This window comes from Fundulus heteroclitus, chromosome 19 (genome assembly GCF_011125445.2).
Source record: "Fundulus heteroclitus isolate FHET01 chromosome 19, MU-UCD_Fhet_4.1, whole genome shotgun sequence".
In the NCBI taxonomy this organism is placed as follows: Eukaryota; Metazoa; Chordata; class Actinopteri; order Cyprinodontiformes; family Fundulidae; genus Fundulus; species Fundulus heteroclitus.
Window position 1 is genome coordinate 25,833,432 of NC_046379.1, and position 21,221 is coordinate 25,854,652.

Sequence of the window (21,221 nt, forward strand, 5' to 3'; positions counted from 1 at the left end):
GAAGACCATCAGTGAGGCACTGCCTCCTGCCTTCGTTCCCGTGTAAATAATCATTCTCCTTACTGTAAATAACCACCCGATGCTAATGTGACAGCAGTTTAAAGGTTCATAAAGGTCAGACGGGTCTTGACCTCTCCCTGACGAACCGTTAGCTTTATCTTCCGGAACTAATCTGGATTTATGCTAAAAGAAGAAGCCTAGAGAGTTGTCCTATAAGGGTAAGATATTAACTCTTAATAACCGTGTTACAAAACCTCAGTTAAAAATGTTCATCTATCCGTTTACTGTCCAACAAGGACTTCTATGTCAAATGTCACTTACTATCATTGAAAATATAGTTTTTATTGGGAAAGATACATCTATTTATATAGATGACATGTTTTTAACATATCATCTATATAAATAGATTTTACCCTCAGCTCAAATGGCATTTTGTTCACAAGCCATTTATTTCACCCGCATTGGCAGAAAGGGAGACACTCTTGTATCTAGCTCAGACTAATCCAGTTAATCGCTTCCATGTCTAAAGGCTGTTTGGTCTTCAGAGCATGTGCCAGCTTATGTTAAGTGTAAATATCACCAAAACATTTTTAGCTTCCTCCAGAAAGTCAATTACTTTTAAAAGAAACTGACATAAAAAGCCATGGAGATGCTGGCCTTAAAGTTCAGCAGCGCTCATAAAAAAATTGTTTAATAAAAAGGAGCAAAAGGATATTTTGATTGATGAGTGATGGGTACAGGGAAATCCAAAAATCCACATTTTTCAAAACATGGATGGATAGATGGATGGATTATGTAACAATAAAACAACATGTAAAAAGGTCACTATCATTATAAGGATTTATTTAATAATACTGCAAACATTTAGGATTAAGAAATGTTTAAATCACTGTGAAGTTTGATATTTAAATAGACCCGTGTTGTACCAGATGTACTTTAATGCACCATAAAAGTGCAGTGATGGGAAATCGCCTCTGATCAGGAGGACTTGTCAGACAGCATCGTCGTGTTGCTGCATCTCATATGCTGTGCAGCGTTTTGGACTGGTTGAATGCTGCAGGAAGCTGAATTTGGACTTTAGCTGATTATTCTCCGGTACCAGTGATGTTTCACAAGCAGCTTGACTTTGTTTCAGCTGAGCAATTCAGTGACGTGCAAAGCGAGCTTATTCTTGATACTCAAGTATCACAAGTGCTAACTTTTACACAACTACACATGTTTCCAAACAAATTAATTTGTCTTTCCGATAAGCATGGTAGCCTTCTCTTAGCTGGCTGACCAGTAGTGCGCTAAAACAAGTAGGGGAGGGGCAGCGCTGCCTATCTGTTTCCAGCATACGATAGTCATGCCATTCCTCTGACATTAAAAATTAAAAGGACTTTAAACCGAAAGATATTCAGAGTCAAAAGACATTTCTTTTTGCTGCCTGTGTTGCTGCTCACACGGCAAACTACAGTAACACCTGTGCGTAAGACATGGTGATACTTTCCACTTTGCTTAAGTGTTCCTTAAATGATCCAAACATGGTGTGGCATTTTAATAATCCACTTTGATAGCAATAACCATTTCAAGACAATATCAAGGTTTTGCGATGATGCTCCATCAAGAAAAAGGAGGAATTAATTTTCTGTCACCAGCTTCCTCGGTGTGCAGCCATCTGGATACACTTCAATTTGGCATTTAACCTCATAGGTTATCTGATTCAGACTGATGTAATTTTCACATGGGACTGGGGAAAATACATAATATACATTTCAGCAAAATATGTTTTGTGGTTCATTGGTAAGGAGGTTTGTCAGTGTGTGGGTAAAAAACAATTTAAACGGCACTAAATGGGGACAACCTACTGTAATGAATCAGACACGAGACAACGTTTTTGCCAGACACGGAGAGCGTTTTAACATTAATTTTTCAAAGAAAAGCTGGTGGGAAACTGGAATCTGCCAGAGGCACGAGCAAGATCCACTGTAAATAGAGAGAACAGGTTAGTTGTACTTGCTACTGGGGGTTTTATTGAATGAAAGAAAGCTCAGATATAGAACCACTAACATTCTCAGGGTTCGTTGTTTTTACCGGTGAAGTTGTCGTTGTTCTTGGAAGCCAGCAAGCAGGCGCTGCAGGGATGATGGCATCACAGGAGGCAGTGGCTTGGAAAGGACAGGTGCTGACTTCAAGTGCTGTGGCAGCGTTAGGCAAAGGGACTGACACTTGGTACTGATCATGGGGACATGCTTGGGCCATACACAGGTAGTCAGGATAGGGCAGACAAATCCTAGGGATGGACAAAGATTGTTGGCCACAAGACAGAATCAGGGTCTTGGTCCAGTAATCAGAAGCTTGGTGGGAGCCAAACAAGTGCAGGGCAAAAAGGGAAAATCTAAAGAACATGGTTGTGTCATGACATGGTCATAACAAGGCAGAAAGGCATGGGAAACCCACTGGACAGCTACAGGCAGTTTTTTAAAAAGAAATCTGGCACTGTCTTGCTGTATGAGAGGAGCTTATAAAGGGTTTGAAACAGGTGTATGGAATGAGGTTGATGGCAGCATAGCAAAGAGGCAGTCATGTAGCTGCGGTGAATAATCCTTACTGACACCGTGGAGAGGAGAAATGACTGGATGCAGTGCAGACAGGTCAGAAACATGACACCTACTCTGTGCCACACTGGTTCATTCACACTAAATGATCTATCTGACAAACTAAACAAATGGGATGGGTTGTACAAAGTGTTGTATTGAATTTAATTGAATTGCCTTTATTTTCCCCCGTAGGGGGAATTACGTTTCAGTACTACCCATTAAGAGAAAGACAAACATCAGACAAACATTGGTAGACAGGTCCACTGAGGCCTTACTGTTGTTTTGAAGGCGCTACCTTGTAGCAGAATTTAGAAAAGAATACATTGGGATGGTTGAGGAAAAAAAGTGCATTTCTCGCACTGTCTCTTGTAGACAGTAGGAGAATGCAGATGAAAACTCTCAGCACAAAATAGCAACATACACACGACATTATAAGCATAACGTACACCAGTCATGGGACCAAGTCACTGTTTTGCAAGTCCCAAGTAAGTCTCAAGTCTTTATCCTCAAGTCCTGAGTGAAGCATCAAGTACAGAAAGCCGAGAGAGAGTCAGGGCTCAAGTCAAAACAGCTATTTCTCAGCTCACATCCCAAGTCTGAAACTTCTAATTTCAAGTCGTTTCGAGTCGTTAACAATGTTGAAATATACGTAAAATCTAAATAATAGAGCATCAGATAAATCAGTATTTATCTCAAAACAGAATGAAACCAGTGCTTACCTTCGAGAATAGTCCTCCTTTGAACTATATTTTTCTTTTCCTTTTTAAAAAAAATCTGGTTAATTTGATTGGCTGTGCTGCATCTCACGCACACATACGTACAGAGTGCGGAAAGAGAGAGACTACCTGCGTTTGTAGATACTGATTGAGTTAAATTAATTTATGATGCGCACTTTTTAAATCATAGATATCTTAAGCTTTAGATTTTGTTTAAAAAATTCTAGTCTTTTCAAGCAAACATGTTCAAGTCCAATTCAAGCCTCAAGTTACTGATATTAAAGTCCAAATCAAGTCACAAGTCTCTGAGCACTTTTTCAAGTCAAGTCTAAAGTCATAAAATCAATGACTTGAGTCTGATTCGAGTCATGTGACTCGAGTCCCCCACCACTGATGTACCCAGCGAGGGCAGTGAGTCATAGCGGGGGTGTATTTATTGCTATGTTCATATGTACTGTATGTGTGGGTGTGTGCATCAATGTAGGCCTATGACTGCCCAGTAGCCTCCTCCACCCATAGTCTCAGATGGTGTGTTATCAGCAGTTCAGTAGAGCATTTTGCAGGTCACAAGTGTAGAGGGGTAGAGCGTCTTGTTTGCATAACATCCAAGAGAGTTTGAGTTAAAAACCAGCCTCCAAGGCCAGCATAGGGAGCCAAATTCAATAACAAAGAAATTGTTTTGTCTCAGACTGTAAATTTTCTGCCTTAAAGTCTTTACTGATGCGTCCCAGTGGCGAGTCCCAAACAGCCGAATTTGTTGGCCTTTCTGCCGTAAAACGAGCTAGAGTTTTCCTGAGGTTTTTTCCCTTTCACCATTGTGTTCACACCACAGCCGGCCTGCGATGCTGTGCCAGGATCGCATCCAGCTTGCGGTTTTGCTCACAAAGCATTTGATTCTGGGTGTGTACAGCTCGATTTAATCCCTCACACACTGCCGGCACCCTTACCAAGACCAGAACTGCCGCAGAGATCTTCCGAATTTGCCGATATACCAGGTAACTGCCAGCTCCGATAAGCAGAAATCCTGTTATCATAAATCCAATGGTGTACACCATCTTCCAACTTCCCCAGGAATCCAGGGTGTATCCCGCTGCATGTGTCCCCTAAGGACAGCTTGGTTCCCCTGTGCCTGGTCTTCTCGTTGAGAAAATCAGTTGTGTTGAACGACCAGCTAACCAGATCCATGATTTATGATTTGGATGATTTGCAGAAAATTATTCTTAGAGACTTAAGCAGCATAGAGACAAGAGAGCCCAAGCAGGAGAGGTTTGGGGAGGAGAGGGCAGAAAAGCGTGCGCCTTCACTGAGGCAAGTTAGTGGTCACATAACGGCTCTCAGCTTTGGGCGTTGGTGGTCACATAATCAAACCATGTCTTAGCACAGTGCTTTAATACATGAACTACCACATGCGATGGAGCCTCAGCAGGTCTCGGAGGATTATTACTATGCATTTAGCATAATAAGCAACAGTTGGCATTAACAGTTACCATTACTGACTATACATGGTTCTCTGTGTGTATTCCCTAAAAAAATACAGATCCTTACCTTAGCTGCACCCTGGCAGCAGCCAGTGTAATTCTTAGTACACTTAACAAGCTTTGAACCTTAAGGTGTCTGCATCATGCGTTTTTTTTTTACAGGGTTGATCCGATCGCGAGTGAGAGGAGCCAACACGGCCTCTGCCACCGTTTTGACCTTCTTGGACAGCCACTGTGAGGTGAACACTGACTGGCTGCAGCCGATGATCCAGAGAGTCAAGGAGGTACGACAACACAGACCCACACGCTCTGGTCGGCCATTCTGTACACGGAGCAATGCATTCACGGTCACTCTGTCCTGGGGTGACATACTGTTGCTGCTTTCCAGGATATATTTAATGGTCATAATGTTAACAGGCTGCCACTGCAATATGCTAAGATTTAAGTCATTTCATACCTTCCCACTGCTATGTATATATTGAGTCCTCTAAAGTAATGCAAATTATAGACTCCTTAATGGTGCTTTATATGAATGTGTACGTTTGATATCTTGATACAAAGACCTGCAGTGCTTCTCAGTATTTGGTATCTGTTTTGTGTTTCTGCTGTGTTGCATTGCAGTCAGTGTTTACTGCTGCTCCAGGCAGCATGCCGCCTTGTTTTGTGATCAAAAACAGCCTTTGTTAATGCAGCCGACAGATTCTTTCGATTCAGTGCGTCCTGGAAATTAAGTTATGCAGCCCACCGGGGACACCGCACTCACAACTAACAAAGAATGCACAGAATACATAATGGAATGCAAAACCAGCCACTTTTCATCATGAGTAGTTTTATTTTATTTTTTTGTACTCTAGCTTTTTAATTTCACTGGAATTGGAACGTGACCTCTCAAGGACATTTTCACTGTGAGCCGTCTCTGTTTCTCAAGAGTACAAAGCTGCTGCAAAGCTAGATTAGACATTAGACATGAGGGTCTGGCATTTTGATGGACCGAAATGTAACCGTGGAGTGAGACCATCATCCCTCACCTATGTGTGAGTAGATTTTTTTTTCTTTTGTCATACGTCCACTGGCATTATAAACCTGCAAGATTGGCTGGAGGGCCAGATGGCTAATTTCATATTCCTTTAATTTCTTTCCTCTGAACCTGTATGGTTCATTACATCCTTTTCCCTACACATCATGGGTGTTTTTGACATCCAGCTCTAAGATGGCAATACAAACAACTGCATGTTCGAAATCCATAGAAATCTTATATGCTGTATGTATTTGCTTTTTATTTTTTTTTTGCCTTTGTTCTAATTTATCAGTTGCTTTGTGGTGAAAAAACTACTAAATATCATCTCAAAGGAACACACAAGAATAGCCTTTTTCTAAATTAGTTGAAAAACTCCATGTTTTAAAGCCAAATAAGTACCCATACCACATATCAATTAGAAATCAGAACTTACTACAACACGCACAACAATGCTCCTATTGTCTTAACTCGCAGGAAACAGGATGGGTTTGTTTACAATGTTTGCTTTTTGTAAACTCATCTTTGGCTTTGGGCCGCTGTGACTCATTCGCGCTTTCATTACAGCCTTTTAGTTTTGCATTCATGAGAGCCCAGCGATAATTAACTAAATCCTCATCTTCGCTCCATCTGGTTCTGAAGTCATTTGTTTCCCTGAGATTACAGCTCTGGGCTTAAAGTGGGAGACAAATGACGTTGTTTGTTTCCATATGGTGACCACTATTAATTATAAACTCCCTACTAAGACTCAAACTGCTTTAATTTAATTAAATGGCAAGAATTAATAATCGCCCACTTCAGTTATGAAACTGTTGCGGTCTCTCAAATTTATAGTTTTTCAAAAAGATGGAGCTTCTTAATCTAATTTTGGCTTAGGGCACTGAGGAATCGTTTCAAAGCTTAAAAGTAAATTTCCTGGCAGGTAAGTTTTCATTAATGCTTTTTGAATAATCTAATATCTCAGGCCCTCTGTTTCATAAAGATTAATAACCGCCCCACTAAATTATACAGCATTTTAATTCAATTTTAATCTACTTCTCTTCCGTCCACCTGCGGCACTGCCATGATTTCCTATTCCAGTTTGGAGACAACTTGTAAAACAGTCCAGATATAATTTTAATTCTCACTTGAAAGCAAAACTGATAAGGACATTTTGAGACGTTATTTGATAAGAACCAGATGAAACTGTAATATTTACACTTGAAAAGGATGTATTTTGTAAATTGTCATTATTGTAAAGCCGGTTCACAAAAGCTGATCTAATCCAAGGGTGATTTTGTATATAGCTATTACGGGTCTAAATATTCAGTGCAGCCCTGTCGGTTCTCTAGGCCTGTGTCCCAAACAAATACAAAGTTGTTTTATATCTGAACTCGTGGAAAAAGTTTCTGCCTGGCACCAAGTGTGCAATGTTCCATTCTGTTATGCAACCGACTTTTAAAAGTGACACCAAAACATAACAGAGAGGACCTCCAGCTGTGGGAACAGTCAGGTTTTTAATGCAGCTACAGTGAAGAACAGTAGACCGAACCAAAACTTTATCTTAGCATGTGCATTTTGCAACAGCAGTAAATTATATTGCTCGCTCTGCATTTGCTGAATTGCTCGGCTGAAACAAAGCCAAGCAGCATGTGAAACATCACTGGTCAAAATCCAGCTGCTTGCAACACTCAACCAGTCCACAACACTGCACAACATGAGATAACATCACACTGGTACTGTCTGACCAAACCCTGTGACCAAAGGAGAGTTCCCAACAGCTGTGCTTTTATGGTGCATTCAAGTACAACTGGTACACTGGCTTGTTTAAATATCAAACTCCAAAGTGAATTATACCTTTTCATTCTTAAACATTTTCAGGTGGTTGTGTTGTCCATCTGTCCATCAGTTGATCCAGTCAGTGGCTATAACTCTTCTTTTATTGATAAAAAAAGTCAAACTTCACCTTTTTGCCTCACCTTTATCACCTTTCTTTCTGTTTTACCTTTCCATTTCTGTGTCCATAGAAATTTAAATAATCCCAAAATAGTATCTAATGAACTTTATGCATACATATCAAGCTGAGCACTATAGCGGAAGCAGTAATGCTCCACTTGTGAAAGTAAATCTGTTGGGCTCTCTTTTGGCATTAAGAAAGCAATTCTTAGTGCTACACAGCCAGACAGGGCACGTAAAAAAAGAAAAAGTCGAACCAAATCCCTGGTCAGTTCTATAGCGGCCAATTTGTGATTGTTTCTGTTGATTAAAGCATACTAAAAATGTACTTTAAAAACCCAACCGTGATTTGTCTGTTCTGTTGCACTCCTAATCCTCATAGTGCTCTCTACACTTAATACACTGCTATTATTTTAGAAAGAAAATAAGAAGAAGCAAGGGTAAAGATATTATTGGCAGCTGTTTCAAATGTACACACATTTTAATTGTCTATTAAAAGCCTAATAAACATTTCAAGCTGTAATAAACTCACAGCCACTGATGGTTTTAAGGGGTGGGGGTGTAGGGGGGGGGGGGGTTGCTGGTACTTCAGTCTTTAATCCTCAATCTTGTGAGAAATTTATTAGAATAGGTTAAGCAAGCTGATGCAGTTTAAGCCATGGCCCCAGAAATAATACAATGCGGCATGTTAAAAATGTACAGCTTGTTTGGCCGAGCCTTAAAATCTATTCACAGTTTTACTTAAAACAGAAGTCCTCTGTGTTGTGATTGAAAATTGCCAGCACATGTCAAAGCTGCCCTGCTGTGCTTTGGGTTCACCTTTTCTTTTCTTTTTTGTTAACCAAACATTCCAAGCATCATTCCACATGAGTCAAGTGCCACCGGATCACCCGATCCAATTAGAGGCAGTGCAGAACAGGCCATCACTAAGCAACAGTATAACGACACATCCACCATGAGAGATGAGCATATTGATGATTACAGTCTAATCTGTTATCTGCACCAATCTTTTTTCATACCTAGACTTAAGCATAAACTTTTCAAGGGCATCTGTCTGTTGTTGGGCTATTTGCTTGGGTAGTGCTAATTTGTAGACAGCTGCTCACAGATGGCCAAATGTTGGTTTTTTTAAGCAGTGTTACTTTCAATATTACTCAGTGGTACTCCATTTAATTTCCACGCCATGACAATCTGGATCTTCCAGCTGAAAATGTTTCAAAATAAGATGAGTTTTACCAAAGCAAGATAAAAATGTAGCTGTCCTCTTTCAACAAGCTGTTACTCTATGTGCCATGCAGGCAGAGGAAAACTGCACGCCAGCCAATACTTTACCTGACATCTCATTAAAATGACTTTAAACTGTAAGAAAAGTTAGTTCCTATAGTTACATGTTTCAAATGCTAACTTTTTAAAAACTTGCTTCAACTTTAAATTGATCACCAGCCAAGATATTTATCCAGATGTTGTGTTTTCTATGCTCCTCTTATTCTACATTGGTCCAAATGTAAAAAAAAAAAAAGAAACAACAACAAAAAAACATTTAAATGCTTCCTTCCTGTGATTCCCAGTGTAAAATTATCCAGTTCATGTTTCATCATCTAGTAGGCCTATGTTAGGTAACATAATCAAATCTATTCCAGATTTTGTATCAACACTGTGAAACAGCCCGTATGTAGGTTCCAGAAGGAAGTTGCCGTCTTTAGCCGCTAACTGTTAGCTAGTTACATTATCCTCCAACTGATTCCAAATCATTTTTATCTTGTCTGTCACCTCTTCGTTTTTCTACCGGGTACCTAAAAAAATAACCAGATAAACAGTTTAAAAAGCGGTGGAGACGTCTCCAGTGCTGTCGTAACTAAGCATTGTAAGTTGGCTTGATCAACAGTGTTGTTGTTTTTTTTTTAGTCGACTCAACTTCAACAAGACAAACCTAGAATGAACAGGTTTTGAAGCTTAAAGCACCCAGTTTAACAGAAAGAGGTGAACGGCTAAAATTGAAAACAGCTGTTTGTTTGGAGCCAATGTTAAAGTCTTCAGTCCTACACACACACACACACACAACATACACACATAACACACACACACCAAACACACACACACATACACACACACCTAACTCATGAACAAACAAAAGTGGTAACCTGCACATCATGTTCACACACACACACACACATACTAAAATAAGGGCAACAGTTTGCTCATCGGTTGTATTTACTTTCAGGATCATGTTGCCTTTGCAACAAGAGGTAGTTAAACACTTGACAGATGTGAAAGCTCCACAGAGAGCTTGGCTATTTTTTCCCCATTGTTTTTCTTAACAAATCACTGTGAAAGCGATTATAAACCTTGACCTAATCCATTCCTGCAGTCCTCCTGGTACAGAAAAAAAAGAAAAACTTTGCCAACATATCCTTTCTGTTTCTGGCCAAATGTAATGTTTCGCAGTTTTTTTTGGATAAACTTGAGGTCTAACCCTGTCGTGTGTTTCTGTTGGTCCTTCCAGGATCATACACGAGTGGTCAGCCCCATCATAGATGTGATCAGCCTGGATAACTTTGCTTACTTGGCTGCATCTGCCGATCTAAGAGGAGGTAAACACAACACAACACAACACACATGGAGCAGTAATACAACCCATGGTATGCCATTTATGCTATATTGCCAAAAACCTCCAAATTACATTGGATGTTCCAATCTCTTCTATGACCACAGGTGTTTAAAATCCAGCAGCGAGGCATGCAGACTGCTTTGCCAACGTATCCTAACAACCATTCTTTAACAACCATTTGTTAAAGAATGGGTCTCTTACTCTGGAGGTCCGTGAATTGATACCAGTCCTTTAGGGACATTTTCTTTCTAATAGACAAACTCTTGACTCTCCTTGAAAAGTGTGGAAATGGCCCCTTTAGTTCCAGTACTAGTGCACAAAGCAATGTCAATATAAACATGAATGAGTTTGGTGTGAAGTAATCTGAAATCTCACAAGGGTTGAGGTCAGAAATCTTCAGATTTCTGACATCAACCCTAGTAAGAGCACTTTTTGGATATACTGTAAGCCAAGCTATCTCATCCAACATTAGTGTCTGACCTTACAAATGCTCTCCTGGAAGAATGGTCATATATCCCCACACTTCTAAGCGTTGCAGAAAGCCTTTTGAAAAGGTACTTTGCTAGCTGCTTTAGCTGCAAATGATGGGCTAATGCCGTTTTAAAGCTTTTGTAGTACGAATGGGATGCCTGTTAAGTTCATGTGCGTGTAAAGGCAAGTAATCCAATATTTAAATCCTACCAGGAAAGAAAGAAATTGGGGAAACCTGTAGTTTGCAGTGGCGGGATATATTTTATGAACAGATTTGGTGCGCTGACATACAACTACGACAGATTTTGATATAAAACACAGATAATCAGGTTGGATCAATTAGCTTTATTTTCTATTTGTCCACCTGGACCCAATAAAACCAAATTCTTGACAACATATTTAAAGAGCCAGATGTATATTCTTGTTTTTTGCGTCCCAGTCAACTCAAACTGTCTTTTTTCTTTTTCATGTTAGGATTCGATTGGAGTCTCCACTTCAAATGGGAGCAGATTCCCATCGAGCAGAAAATGGCGAGAAGCGATCCCACGCAGCCCATAAGGTACGTCTACACTAGTAATTGGGTTACTTACTCGTACATTACGAACTCCGTCTTTCAATTTTATGCCGTTTTAATTCTAAAGCCGAAAAGCGGAATAATAAGGAAAAATTCTGAAGAAAATGCATTCTTGAAGTTAAAAAATTGGTTTGCGTGTCTTTGGGTGAAACAAGTATTAAATTCCCTGCAACACAACCAGAATAATGAATTTATCATTTCTCAGAGGTGGAAACATTTTGTTGCAAAGACCAAGAAACATAAACGATTTAGAGAGTTTTCCAACAAGGGGTAGAAAGAGAATGCTTTTCTTCCTGATAATGGTTGGTTCCTTTCATGCTTTGATGAAGAACCAATTACTCATATCCATCATCATAATCAGTTTGTCCTCACCTGGTCAGACAGGTCTTTTTGTAAAAAAAAAAATCCTTTAGTGCTAGAAACATAAAATAGTTAGAGGTTCTTTGTTATCATCTCATTTTGCTAATAGTAGCTTGCACCAGTAAAATTGGCTAATCTCAATGGTTTTGCCATTTTCAACCAGAACACATTCAAACTGGGCGTGACGCCCTTTTCAGATCGGAGCTCTGACTCCCGAGAGGAATTATACGCTGCATTAAATGTAGGTAAATCCACTGTGGGATGAAAGAACTCGGGTCATTTAACATAATCTCTTGAACAAAGGCAAAATGTTCAACCGGTTTATTAAAAGCTACGCCCCCTCTTGTTGTTCTCATGAGGTTAATTAGCATTGCGGTACTGCCAGTCCAAAATGCACTTGTAGAGAGCAGAGAAAATAGTAGATTGCAGCTCTGGACCATTCAGTATGGCGTTAACGCAGAAGAAGCTTGCATCAGTTCAGGGAAGCTAGCCGGGCCATTTTAAGTCACTCTTTTCAGTGAGAAAAATTATTCTCAAGCGGAAAACTATTCTAGTTGGCTGCCAATTTTTCCAGTGATGTAGCCCAGTTAGTATGAGGTCATATTGTGCAATGCTCAGCAAAATGGGAAAAAGAAGAAGAAAAACAAAACAAAAAACACATACATCTGAGAATGTATGAGGGCTTTTTTTTTTAACAATTTAATTAAATTAGAAAAAGACTGACTAAGTAGGGTATTTGTGAGAAGATGTTGGAGTTAACAGACCCATATTTGGTTAAAAGTGTGATGGCAACTGCACCTCATTCAATTTCTTCTACCCAGTGAAGGACTAATGATGAGGATTTTTTGTTGCAGCAGCAGGACCTGGGTATATTTCATTCACAGAGCTAGCCATGGGCCAATGATCCCAATATGAGCACTAAATTTAGATCAGAATGAATGTTTTCACAACTTAAAATCCCAACTCCAACCTGACTAAAATGATGCAATGGAACATTTTCGAACAGAAAACCCAAAAACCTTAGAGAACTGAAGCACCATTATCAAAAGGTATACGGCAAAATCGTTTATTTATAGTACCGCTGCTGTAGGGTGTTCTTACTTTTTTTTTTTTTTTACATACTGTTCCTGCATTAAGCTAAATTTACTGAAGTACTTTTGGCCTAAATGTTATGCTCATGTTGGGAGCATTGTATTTAAATTGCATTTAAAGTGTATTTAAATAAAATTTGGTTTGTAAATAATGTAAATGGACATGCGGGAGCACAAGGCTCGTTTAATATTGGATCCCGATGTTCAACCTGGTAAGAAACAGATGAATATTTTTCCGTCGCATTAAGAAAAGACCTCAGAATAATTGGAGTGTAAAATTCCTTTTAGCTATGACTGTATGTGAATCATTTCGGCTACAGTGCCTTGCCAGAATATTAATACTACGTGAACCTTTCCACAATTTGTGACACTGCAACAAATAAACTGTATTTTATTCTTATTTACGTGACAGACTGACACAAAGTAGTCAATAAATGGGAAGTGAAAGGAAAAAGATGCAGGGTTTTAAAATGTTTGACAGTAAAAATGGAGCACAATGCATTTATATTCAGCCCCTCGTACCCAGACAGGTCTAGCCAATTGCAGCAAGCTGCTGTTATAAGTCACTAAATTAGTCCACCTGTGTGTAATTTTATCTCAGTATAAACCAAGCTGTTCTGTGAAGGACTCAGATGTTTTATTCTTGTAGATTTAAAAAAAACAAAAAAAAAAAACACGCATTGACCCAAATATTAGCTCAAGGCTGGTTCACACAGCAGGATAAAGTAGGCCGATTTTGCCCCAAATTTCCCCTTCCAACAGGCCCCGACTAATGTTAAATATATATATATATAGATATATATATAGATAGATATATAGATATATAGATAGATATATAGATAGATATATATATAGATAGATAGATATATATATATATATATATATATAGTATGTATACCTGTATAGATAGATAGATAGATAGATAGATAGATAGATAGATAGATAGATAGATAGATAGATAGATAGATAGATAGAAATGCGCTTTCGGGGTGGTTTTTCTCATTTGCACTGCTTCCAACTAAACTGACTAGTATTACAAGAAGAACTTTTATCATGTAAGCAACCTCTGGAGGAGTTGCAGAGATCTATAGCTCAGATTGGAGAATCTGTTGACAGAAGACAGATTTTGTTGAAAGACAGAAAATAATTTTAAGCTGTGTAGAGGAGACAGCAAGCATGTGGCAGGAAACTAACTTTATACATTATACACTACCCCCACTGTGAAACATGATCATGGCAGTGTCATGCTATGTGGAAGCTTTTCTTTAGCAGGGAGAGGTAGGCTGGAAAAAATATGTGGGAAGATGTAAAAGCTAAACAGAACAATTTTAGTAGAAACCCTGTTAAAGGCTGCAAAAGAACGGACCAGAGGTTCAAAATCCAGCTGGAGAACATTGCTAAACATGCAACCAGAGCTGCGTTGGAATAATTTAGGTCTCAACATAGTCATACGTTAGAATGGCCTAGTAGCCAGACCCAAATCCAAATAACAACCTCTGGTAGCGTCTGAAAAGTGTTGCCACTGATGTTCTGTATCACATTTCATGGAACTTCAGCCATTTTGCAAAGAAAGATTAGCCAAATTTTCAGTCTTTAGCTATGCAAAGCTGATAGAAACTTAGAAGAAATAGATACCAAAAACATCTGCAGCTGCAATTGCAGAGGTCGATGACTCGGGGAGGCTGGAGACGAACACACATCACATTTTTCAGATACATGTACATTTATTAATACTCATGAAGGTGAAAACTCCCTCTTCCTCATCCCACAGGACTCCTGTCATTGCGGGGGGCATCTTCGTCATGGACAAGAGCTGGTTCAACCACCTGGGCCAGTATGACACTCACATGGACATCTGGGGCGGGGAGAACTTTGGTGAGCTCTCTGAGGAGTTGAAATTCTTCTGCAGCTCAATACAAATGTCTTTAAAGCAGATTTAGAAATTATTTCATGCTGAACATTTAGAAAGGGCACGACAGAGCGAATCTGTCTGCGATTCTCACAGTATAGTAATCCCAAGTAAAAGACACCTACTTTATTTCTGTCGCTACTTAAATAATGCAATACATTGTTTATTACAGTTAATGATAATTCATAACTATTTTATATTGTTTAGATTTTTTATACATTGACCATCGTGATGTCATGTGGCCATTAGCTAAAATCACATCAAAGACCCCTTCATAACGTAGTCATTTTAAATAGTGCTGCGTCTTTTTTTTCTGCGCCATGACTGTTTCCATTTTCTCTGAGGCTGGAAATGTTTCCAAACTGGAATATAAGTGTTGGATGTTTGGCGCTTCCTCTCTTTGGAATTCGCAACCAAAACAGTCCTTTTGGATCAGCTGGATTCTAGTCTCTAACACAGAGGCAAAATGAGGCTTCCGCAAAGATTAGATGTTGAAGAAAAACCAAAAGTTTCTCTCAGACATCAACTTGATGTCATCAGATGCTGAACACCTTATATTTACCTCTCGGAGGAGTATATTCTAAAACAGAGATCAGTGATGGAAGTCAGAGGTTTCTCTCAAAGTTAACAACCTACGATGAAATATTAAAGTCAAACTAAACCCTGGAAATTGTCTGTTTTCAGTCATTGTATAATGGTGAACTTGAAGTATTATAAGATAAGATAAGATAGGCTTTATTGATCTAACGTTGGAGAAATCCACTTGTCCCATCGGCTCAATAGTCAATCAATAGTCAGGAGAAGGTGCCAAAAGTAGGAAAAGGTGCATCAGTTATATACAGTGTATCACTATATATTATCGCTAGTAATTGTCTACCGACGCCCGCCAATATAGAATGAAGATGAATGTTTTATCATTCTTGAGCTTTTCACTGGTGCTGCCTTCTTGGCATCCAAATTACGCACCGTTCCTCAAATCACGCAGGAACAGGCGTGGGCCCACAATTCAAGTGTGTTGGTCGGGCTCAACACGGGTCGGGTCGGGTCGGGCTTTATGCCCACAGGGTTGGGTTGAGCAGCATTTACTGGGCCAGATCTATACTGTTCCCTGGAATATGAATGTGCAGTAGATCTAAACATGGTGGAATCTCAGGCATACGGTTGCACAAGTGAACCACGCGGATGCAAAGGGAAGTCCTTTTTCAAAATTCCCCACCCATTGACAGATGCACGTGTGCGAGAACAAGCAGCAGCCGCCTGGCATGCCGACTGACTGACAGCTCGCAGTGTGACGTGAAGGTGTGTTCACACCCTCCTTGGTGCAGTTTGTATTGATGTACGTCACTTACGGGCTTACGGTTGAGTTAATAATGGCCGCGCTCAAGGATTGCTATTGCAGTGCTTTAGGGGGTGTCAGGAGGTTACAATGTAGCACGTATCAATTATGAATGCACCAATGTGTTATAGTAAGAATATGGCACGTTTTACATGAAAATTATTTGTTTGACTTTAAAAGCTGAATGGTTTACTGAACTTAAAATATTACTTTAAGAGCATTACTTTGACACACATTGACTTGCACCTAAATGAGCAGTTTCTCGTGACATTTATGTAACTGTCAGTTTATAACTTTGTATTAAGCAGAACAGATTATTCCAACTCAGTGCAATATCTGCAGAAAGGTCGGATTTCTGATGTGTTTTTAATGCCGCAGTGCCCCATGTCTGATTGAGATGGAGAAAAAAAAAAAACCTGAATATGCCTTTTAGTCTTGATTTAACCCTGACTCCTTTGAATGGTGCGAGCATTTAACACCAGGCCTGAATTTTAAACCTGTTCTTGGAACTTGCAAAAGTTTAAAAAAATATGTTAATTACGATAAATGTCAGTGTTTTTGGATCTGGTTTGCATCTTTCATCCCTAAAAAGCTGCTAGGGAATTCGGTCAGTGATTTCCTGACGGTGCATATTAGATGTTCAGTAAGATAAATAAACAACCTGAAAGAAATGCTGAACAGTCTTCAGCAGCATGTCTGCAACCTTTGCCAACGTGTCTTCTTGCAGAGCTTTCGTTCCGAGTGTGGATGTGTGGAGGAAGTCTGGAGATCCTTCCCTGCAGCCGCGTGGGTCATGTGTTCAGGAAACGACACCCGTACGACTTCCCAGAGGGCAACGCTCTTACCTACATCAAGTGAGTGGCTAGGGTGTTTACTGGCATCATAATTTGATGGCAGTAAAGCGAGCTTAGTTTCTGTGCTCCCCACCAAAATATTACTTATCAAATTAAGCCGGATGAGAAAAAACATGTCAGGTGACACATGTTTACACTTAAACATGTGTCACCTGACACAAGTTTTCTTGACAAATGAGCTGTAATAACTCTGATAAACATAACTGTTTATTTCTAATTTGGAATTTGTTCTATGTATTCTGTAGTTATTAATGACAAAGATGGTAAAATTAAGTTTAGTAATTTGGTGGTCAATTAAAGGATAAATAAGTAAAATGTAACAAAGTAAGATGAAAATGTTTTGACCTTTTACCCTTTAGCCCCCTTCATCTTTAAACAAAAATTTTTGTGTCTCAAAAATGTGTGTTCCCACATTAAAATTATTAAAATAAATATTGTATTCCGAGGCAGGGCATGGCAAATTTATTTGTATAGCACATTTCAGTACAAAGACAATGCAAAGTGCTTTTGCATGATTAAAATATAGGAAAATAAAAACAGAATTAAAGCATGTTGGAATAAAATGTAGAAAAGTTGAAACAAAATAATTCAAGGGAAAATGGAAACTAGGAAATACAGTCAGAGACTTACATTTTAGTAATGCCAGCCATGGTAACTGTGACCATCCTCCTTTGAAGATGATTAAAGCAGGTTAAAATTTAAACTCAGTTATAATTTTCAAAACAGTTTCTAAAATATAAATTTCTATTTCACAACAGTTTAATTCTCAGATATAGTACGGCATAATTTCCATTCCATAAATAATTAATGACTGGTCACAGCAGGACGTAGAAAAGAAAGCATTTTGAATTCTATTTTCACATCTTTTAACATAAATCTTAATAAAAAAAATTGCTTTGATTGTTCAGAGCTCAGCAACCCCCGCGACCCCATGAGGGATAAAGCGGTTCGGAAAATGGATGGATGGATGTTCAGAGCTCTACAAAATAGTAAATAAAAAAAGACAATTTCTGCCCCAAAAATCAGCCCTAAAATTCCAATCAGTGGATTTCTAATTTTACTCTTAAAGCTTGTTTTAAAATAAATAACTTGTTTCAAGTCGTTAAACTACCCGAAAAACAAAGTCTTGAAACATGATTTTCTTTCTGATGGGGTGCAGAGCAGTTCTTATGTCTGGAGGGCCCTCCATGCAACAAAGTCATTAGAGCTGACTGCAGGAATCCCAACAGCACTGTAATCACAGCATCTAAGCAGGTTGTGTGTGTGTGTGTGTGTGTGTGTGTGTGTGTGTGTGTGTGTGTGTGTGTGTGTGTGTGTGTGTGTGTGTGTGTGTGTGTGTGTGTGTGTGTGTGTGTGTGTGTGTGTGTCGATGCAGGAACACCCGACGGGCTGCTGAGGTGTGGATGGATGAGTATAAACAGTACTACTACTCCGCACGGCCGTCCGCTCAGGGCAAGGCCTTTGGCAGGTTTGTCTCTTAGAATTATACCTCCTCAGTTTGTGTATGATCCAGCATGAAGACAGGCGCCCAAAAATAGGACGGGCAATGTTTCACACAAGTCAGACCCATTTTAGTCAGGCACGCTACACTTTTAAAAAATGCTTACTGTCATGCTTTTAAAAGCGCAGCTATTATTTACTATTTTTAAAGGTATATCTGCTCTTGTGGGGTAAATGTCACCCGTTTAATGTGTAAAAACTTTTATAATGTAAGAAAAATCAGTGATTATGTCAATAGGGAAGATTTGGGGTTTTCTGTTTTCTTATACTTGCTTTTTCTAATACTTTTTTTTATACTTTCCATCATCTCTGTCTCTCCTCCCATCTCTCACTCCTACCATTTTACATGATTTTCCCTTTGTTTTGCTCCTCCTGCTTTTTTTCTTCTTCTTCTCCTTTTGTTTACAGCATCGCCGACCGTCTGACACTGCGGCGAAAATTGAATTGCAAACCTTTCCGTTGGTACATGGAGAACGTCTATCCTGAGCTGAGGTGAGACAATTTAGCAAAGGAAATATTTTCTGTGGTCTGCATTTGCTTTTGTAGGGGGAAACATAGCTGAACTTAAATCTGTACGCTGAGTAAAAGTAAAAAAATTTTAAACATTGTCCGTCTAGCTACAGTAGCAAATTAAAGATTTCCCTGTTTTTCCTTGCAAAAAAGCTCAGACTCAGCCAGAATGGATGGAGACCATCTGAGAACATAAGTTTTAAAGTCTTTCCAAGTCTTTTGCAACAGGTTTTTTTCCAGTAGAGCCCAGTTTTAGCTTCATCAAACTTCCCATCATTTATTAATTTAGCACGGATAAATGTATCAAGCAAGTAAAGTGAATGGATTTCAGCAGGAGATTGTACTCGGTTTTATTTTAGTCCATCATAAGAAGAGGAGCTGAACACAAATAGTCATCAGGTTTTTATATTTATTAAGAATATAAAGAATACATTTTTTCCCTTTGGCATACATATAATTCTGATATCAAAACTTTTTTATTTTTGCTGTGCAGTATATAAAAAGTGATAAAGTTAAATTGGAAAAAGTTATTTAATAACTTTGAAGAGGGTAGCAATCCCCCAAGTTAAAAAATAAGCCGTCCAAAGGTAACCGATTTCAGATGGGACCGTTTGCCTTGATTTATATCAGGATCTCAACAGCTTGTGTTTCTGGCCTCTTCAGCTGTATGTGCTGCAAACAACTGGGCTCTGACGGCGTAACTATATATGTCTAGAAGAGCTTGCCATAATAAGACACAGTACTTGTGGAGAGATGCAATTACTCGATACAGCTACCCATCACTGCAGTCTATCTGCTCTTTATTGTTTGTAATAAGATCATTTCATTGACCTCCCTCCTCTCTGTCTTTGATTTCCTCAGGGTCCCTGAGCAGGAAGCGGTATCCAGTGTGCTGAAACAAGGCAGTTTGTGTCTGGAGACCCGTGGGAGGGACGGCATCGGGCTGGCAGAGTGCAGGGGCGCTGGAACCAATAGACCGCAGTCACAGGTCAGGAGACCGTAGATAACAGGTCATGTTTGAAAACTACTGTGTAATCTCACTCTTAGCTTTAAAAGGCTTGGTGAAGCAGCCCAGCTCAATATTTCCAGGACATTTCTGACACTGCTTGATATTTGTCATAAGTCATCTTTGGGTGTGAGTCCGCTAAATTGGCCATCCGTGATCCCATCATGCTGAACAACCACAGATTGCTAACTAATGCTTTGGACCTATGAGTGTTCTCAAAATTCTTTAAAAATGAAATATTTTATCAGCAACGGCCTGAAATCTTACAATGTGAACCCAGTTTAAAGCAACCAGTAGATAGCCTCGTGTTGATTAGGTCCGCTAATTCATCTCTACCCTTCATACATCCAATGTCTATATTCACTTATTCATGCAGGTTCACCTGTGGCCTGGTGCATATTTTCAGGTGTCTTAGGAAGAAAGACGAAGTATACACCCTGGGCAGGTCTCACCTCGGCCAGCTTATCTGAAATCCCTTTCTTTAATATATGTTTTAAGAAGTGATACTACAAATGGTTTTGAAAATATTACTTTCAGGTTGCAATCTTAAAGAGCTACTAACGTTTATGTTGCAATTGGAAAAAGAAATACAAGCCAAAACTTTTAAAAACAGTCTTACACCTGTATTGAATTGCACTGAATTAAACTGAAGAGAATCACATTAACTCAAGAGCTAAATCTATAATAGAAGCATACACATAATACAAACTTTCTTTCTTGGAAGTAACTCTAACCAGGTCCCTAAACTGACTCTTTTCGGAATAGTGCTGAAGAAATTTTGGCAGTAAACATCAATATCTTATTGAAGACAATACTATTGAGTATCTGCCCTGCTTTTCAGTGGTTAAGAAGATGTGCAGTTTTAAGTTAGTAACGCTCCAGTGTTGCGTCCGTTTACATGTAACAATGTAGCATACATTGATCAGCAACTAAACCCAGCTACCACACATCGTTCAGACACATCCAATATTCTACGACATGAGGGTTTCAACTCTGAGATACTATATTTACCACACACGGGCTCTGCCGCTATGGAACTGAAATAAGGGGTACACCAAAGTCACAACAGTTCCATGGTATGCTATGCAGTTGCTTTGTCTGCGCTGATGAAGATTAACTTATGTCTGCATGCTAAATGTTTGTCAGCTCCTGACGGCTTCCCAACCTTATCTCTGATTGATTTACCTAATAATCATTTGACCACTTTGAGGTATTTAAAATGACTGAATCTTCATCTTTAAATGATTGGTTGCTCCTTAATAATGGAGAAAAAATGTAA

At 39.2% G+C, this 21,221-nt stretch overlaps 1 protein-coding gene across 1 annotated transcript in view; it reads left to right on the forward strand.

Annotated features, from left to right (window-relative positions):
• galnt16 (UDP-N-acetyl-alpha-D-galactosamine:polypeptide N-acetylgalactosaminyltransferase 16) overlaps positions 1-21,221 on the forward strand; it is a 54,981-nt gene that overhangs the window by 26,139 nt on the left and 7,621 nt on the right. Inside the window, exons 6-13 of the mRNA XM_036150640.1 lie at positions 4,936-5,057; positions 10,227-10,314; positions 11,277-11,361; positions 14,599-14,702; positions 16,800-16,926; positions 18,302-18,394; positions 18,835-18,918; positions 19,798-19,924. Coding sequence (XP_036006533.1) covers positions 4,936-5,057; positions 10,227-10,314; positions 11,277-11,361; positions 14,599-14,702; positions 16,800-16,926; positions 18,302-18,394; positions 18,835-18,918; positions 19,798-19,924 — 830 coding nt within the window. The remainder of the gene's footprint in view (positions 1-4,935; positions 5,058-10,226; positions 10,315-11,276; positions 11,362-14,598; positions 14,703-16,799; positions 16,927-18,301; positions 18,395-18,834; positions 18,919-19,797; positions 19,925-21,221) is intronic.